The 5,329-nt window shown below is 32.2% G+C and overlaps 1 protein-coding gene across 1 annotated transcript; it reads right to left on the bottom strand.

Moving 5' to 3' along the window:
• Positions 1-462: 462 nt before the first annotated feature.
• On the bottom strand, positions 463-2,505 carry LOC131642306 (uncharacterized). The gene has a single exon (XM_058912582.1). The coding sequence runs from the start codon at positions 2,503-2,505 to the stop codon at positions 463-465; it is 2,043 nt and encodes a 680-aa protein (XP_058768565.1).
• Positions 2,506-5,329: the final 2,824 nt, after the last annotated feature.

Below are 5,329 nucleotides of genomic sequence, written 5' to 3'. Positions count from 1 at the left end.
GATTAGATCTTCCTTTTCTCTCCTCAGAAAAACGTATAGCATTAAAGTCACCCCCCACACACCACAACCCATTCGGGAACGCATCTTTAACCCGACAAAGATTAGACCAAAACTCTCTCTTGTTATCAATCAAACAAGAAGAATATGAATTAACCAAATAAACAGAGACGCCTTTCCAAATAATATGCACCCCCAAAAACCCCTCCCCTACAAAGCTAGAAACAAGATCAAAAAGACCAACCTTCCAAAAAATGAGCAATCCTCCCGACCTCCCAACAGCCCACTTAGCACTCCACTCTATCGATTCACCCCACCATAAAGACTCCATCTCAAAGAAATCAATATTATGCAATTTGGTTTCTTGGACAAAACACACATCCGCATTTGCTAACTTCAAAGTATTCTGCAAACATTTTCGCTTGGCCCTCCCGCCACACCCACGCAAATTGAACGAGACAATAATCATTGAGAAACAAGTTTGGATGCATCCTTCAACCCATAGATTTTTTTATCCTGGATTTCCTTCAATTTAATTGCTTCAATCTGTTGAGAAACGGAACCACCTCCCGACATGCCTAAAAGTCTCGCTTTCGACCAAATTTCCTCAGCATTAGATCCATTAACTTTCTTCTTCCAAAACCTCTTGTTAGATTGCACAACTCCAGAATCAGTATTAGAATAATCACACATAACAGAGCCACCAGAAAAATTATTAGATTCTGAAACTTCCTTCTCAATAGAATTAAAGTTACCGCTCGTAACAGAAAAATTTTGAATACCAGAACAGTACCCGGAAAAAATAGTTTTGAGACCTGCAGCATCACTATATTTACATGCCTTCAAATCCCCCCCTTCTCTCTCTGAGGGTCCCACGGTTTCAACCAAAGGAAGTTTGCCCACATCCACTTTTTTACTATTTGCAAAAACAGTAGCTAAAGGCCTAATTTTTTGAACTTTTGCTCCTACACTCAAGTCCTTCCCCACAGCAATATTCTGACCAATTCCTTGAGACCCACACCTATTACCCTCCACCTTCTCAAGAGGACACGTCTCTTTCACAATAGAAGAGTCAGAACTCAATAAAGAAACCTTTTCACCAAAAAAAGTCTTTTTATCAGACACGCCAAGAATTTGCTTTTCAAATATACCAACTTCAGAGTTGTCTTTTTCTGCCATCAAGTCATCTTCCTCGAACAGCCCGTCAACATGGACCCCACATACTGAAGAGAAATCGTCGTCTTCAACATCCTCCTCCGACGAGTTCACCACCACCGCCGGTTCCTGAACCACGGACGTCTTCGACGGTCCTGTTAGTTCTTCTAACACCCTAATAATAAAGCAACCTCCATTAATCCGAATCTTGAACGAGTTATTGATTTTCGCAGCATACGGGATACGAACAAGTAACCTCGCCATATCATAGCTCTTCTTCTTTCCTGTAAGATCATCACTGCAAACCAAGACTCCAAACAGAGATGAAAGGACTTCAAAGAATTCATAGGACCAGGCATGACAAGGAATCCCGAAACACCGAACCCACGTAATACGTTCCTCATCAACATCCTCCGGCTGCCAACGTTTAATACTAGTAAACCATTGTTTCCACCAATCAACACCTCCTTCCACCAATGCATCAACATCACCATCTTCAAAGCTTTCTAACAAACAGAGATTAGGTCCTAAAGGGGAAACCTTGACATCAAAATATCCCTCCAAGAAGAAGTGATTTTGAATGTTATAGGAACTTCCAGGATTCTTAACAACACCAACATACGCCTTCTTGAGCTTCAACCAAGTTTCATCCTTCTCCGTGCGAAATTCTGCATCAACCCCCTCACACTCCACACTATTACGAGCCGCCATCGGATTCACCATAACATGATTATAAGAATCTTTGCGTTTCAACTCAGCCTGCACTCCCATAACACGCCCATTCTGAACCACCCTTGCAAAAGAATCCAAAAAGTTTGATTCACCCCTCTCGCAACCATTGGACTTCATCTTATCCACCTTCTTCTTTGAAATATGATCCTTCGTTATCCCTTCGCGCAAAACCGTTCCACTTTTCCTCCCAATATTAGACACCGGACGAGAGAATCTTGGCAGATTCACCTGGAGCTTGACCTCTTCCAAGAAGACATTATCCAGTTTGCATGCAAGAATCCGGGGATCTTTAACATCGAAAAACCGAACAAAACCATAACGTTTACCTCGCACATCCCTTTTTGCCGTAATAATCACTTTGTTCACCGCCCCAAACCTTGAAAACACCTCATACAGGTCCTTTGCTCTAAAACTCTCAGGAAATGAACAGAAGAAGAAAGTAGTAACAGATCTACCTTGCCCTTGCTGTCTCTCATTATCAATCCTCAAAGAGCCGCTAGCATTATCCCATCTTCCTTTACGTTCCCGCCGCCCCTTCCGCCGTACCGGAGTCCATCCGTCTACTTCTCCCTGAATCGCTTCTCCACCCTCTCTCTCCCTTCTCTCTACTTTCTCTCTCATGTTTTGTGCTCTACTGTACTATTCCCATCGTCATTCTCTGTATAGAAAAACTAACTACTATTTTCTATTTTCACTTTAATAAGATAACTTACTAATACTACTAAATTATTTAAAATATAAAATATGAAAGTTATATATATATATATATATATATATATATATGAAATTTTTTTGAGATTATTAAATAGAATAAATATATTAGATCTATTGACTTTTTTTAAAAAAAATATTTAAAAATAACTATGGGTGTTAATAAGCATAAGTAATCGAATGAAACATAAGTATTGTATGAATAAATAGTAATAGAATGAAATATAAGTAATGTATGAATAAGTAGTAATAGAATGAAACATAAGTAATATATGAATAAATAATATCAAAATTGTATGATATTTTTTATTAATCATACAATTTGTTTGTCATTTATAATTTAAATAATCAATATATATATTTATCTAAATATAATATAATATAATTGAAATATTACCATTAAAACTTTAATGGGTCAATTCTATCCAAATACAAAATAATATATTACGGATACACACGGGTAATTATATGGTACGCACATATGGTACTGATATTAACACATTTAATTAAATGTAATAACGAGAATAAGTTTACAATTGATTTAAATAGTTGGCTTAATTGCAACTTTGGTCCCCCTATTTTGTCTTTTTCTCGATTTTAGTCCCCCCATTTTTAAAACCACGATTTTGGTTCCCTTTTTGAGTTTTCTAATGAAAAAGAGACAGGAATAGGGACTAATTTTGCAGAAAAAAACAAAATAGAGGGACGAAAATTGCACAGAAAACTTAAAAAAGGGACTAAAATAGAGGGATCAAAATCAAGAAAAAGACAAAATAGGAGGATTAAAGTTGCAATTAAGCCTAAATAGTTTTATAAATAATTCCAAAACAAAAATATTTATATATAGGAATAATTAACTATTGATTCAAATATTTTATATATCGAATAATATATTTGATTTGTAAATTGAGTTTAATCAATTATATTAAATATTTATTATTAATTGTATTATATAATTTGATAGAATATTTCTTCATTATAATTTGTCAATTTAAGATTTTTGTTATTATAAAAAAAATTTAATTATCATCAAATATTTTTAAACAATGTTAAAATTAATTTATTTTTGTTTCAAAAATATCATCAAAATATTGAATATTAATAGAAACATGAAGTTACTAATAAAAAAATTGAATATTAACGGGAACATCTAGTTATTAATCAAAATATTGAATATTAATAGAAATTTTTTTTAATATTAATGGGTACATGAAGTTACTAATCAAAATATTGAATATTAAAGATAATATTAAATTACTGATCAAAATATTAAATGTATTGAATATTAACGGAAACATGAAGTTACTGATAAAAAATGGCATGTTAACGAGAGCATAAAGTTACTGATCAAGATATTGAATATTAACGAGAACACGAAGTTATTGATCAAACTATTGAATATTAACGGGAAAACAAAGTTATTGATCAAACTATATTGAATATTAACGGGAACATGAAGTTATTAATCAAAATATTGAATATTAACGAGAACATGAAGTTAGTAATCAAAATATTGAATATTAACGTGAGTATTAAATTACAGAGCAAAGTATATAATATTAACGGGAACATGGAGTTACTGCTAAAAATATTGAATAATAACGGAAACATGACGTTATTAATCAAACTATTGAATATTAACAGGAACAAATTTGAAACATTAACAGAAACACGAAGTTAGTGATCAAAATAATGAATATTAATGGGAACTTGAAGTTATTGATCAAAATATTGAATTTTAACGGGAACATGAAGTTACTGAACAAAATATTGAATATCAACGAGAACACGAAGTTACTGATCAAAATATTAAATATTAAGGGGAACATGAAGTTACTGGTCAAAATATTGAATATTAATGGGAAATGAAGTTTATTGATCAAAATATTGAATATTAGTGGGAACACGGAGTTACTGATCAAAATATTGAATATTAACGGGAGCACGGAGTTATTGATTAAAATATTAAATATTAATGGGAGCACAAAGTTAATGATCAAAATTTTGATTATTATCGAAAACATTAAGTTACTATCCAAATTTTAAAAATTAACAGGAACAAATTTTGAATATTAACGGGAACACAAAGTTACTAATCAAAATAATAAATGTTGACGGGAACACGAAGTTATTGACAAAATATTGAATATTAACAGGAACATCAAGTTACTGATAATTTTTTGAATATTAACGGAAACGAATTTGGAATATTAACGGGAACACGAATTTATTGATCAAAATAATGAATATTAACGGGAACAAGGAGTTACTGATCAAAATAATGAATATTAACAAGAACATGAAGTTACTGATCAAAATTTTGAAAATTAACGGGAATATGAAGTTACTTATCAAAATAATCAATATTAACGGGAACATGAAGTAACTGGTCAAAGTATTTTCTATTAATTATGCATTTTGAATGAATCATTATTATAAATGGAGTTTGTAGTGGTTTCTCATTGGCCTACAAGACAGAGCTGATAGTTTGAGATTGGGCTGATAGTTTGTAGTTATAATTGAGCCAAAATAATTAATTTTCTCCTTAGCTAGCAAAAAATAATCGATTCTCCTTAGCTGATAGTTTGAGATTGGGCTAATAATTATCACTAATTGAATTATATAATTTGATTGAATATTTCTTCATTATAATTCATGAATTTGCGATTTTAAAACTTTTCCTTCATTATAATTTGTTAAATAAAATATTACTATTTTTATAACTTTTTCAATT

This window comes from Vicia villosa, unplaced genomic scaffold (genome assembly GCF_029867415.1).
Source record: "Vicia villosa cultivar HV-30 ecotype Madison, WI unplaced genomic scaffold, Vvil1.0 ctg.004794F_1_1, whole genome shotgun sequence".
Taxonomy (NCBI): domain Eukaryota; kingdom Viridiplantae; phylum Streptophyta; class Magnoliopsida; order Fabales; family Fabaceae; genus Vicia; species Vicia villosa.
The sequence above is the reverse complement of the archived record's forward strand: the minus strand, read 5'-3'. Positions and strand labels throughout refer to the sequence as shown.

Excerpts from the sequence above, each read along its gene's own strand:
- LOC131642306 (XM_058912582.1), bottom strand. The coding sequence starts at position 2,505 with ATGAGAGAGAAAGTAGAGAGAAGGGAGAGAGAGGGTGGAGAAGCGATT.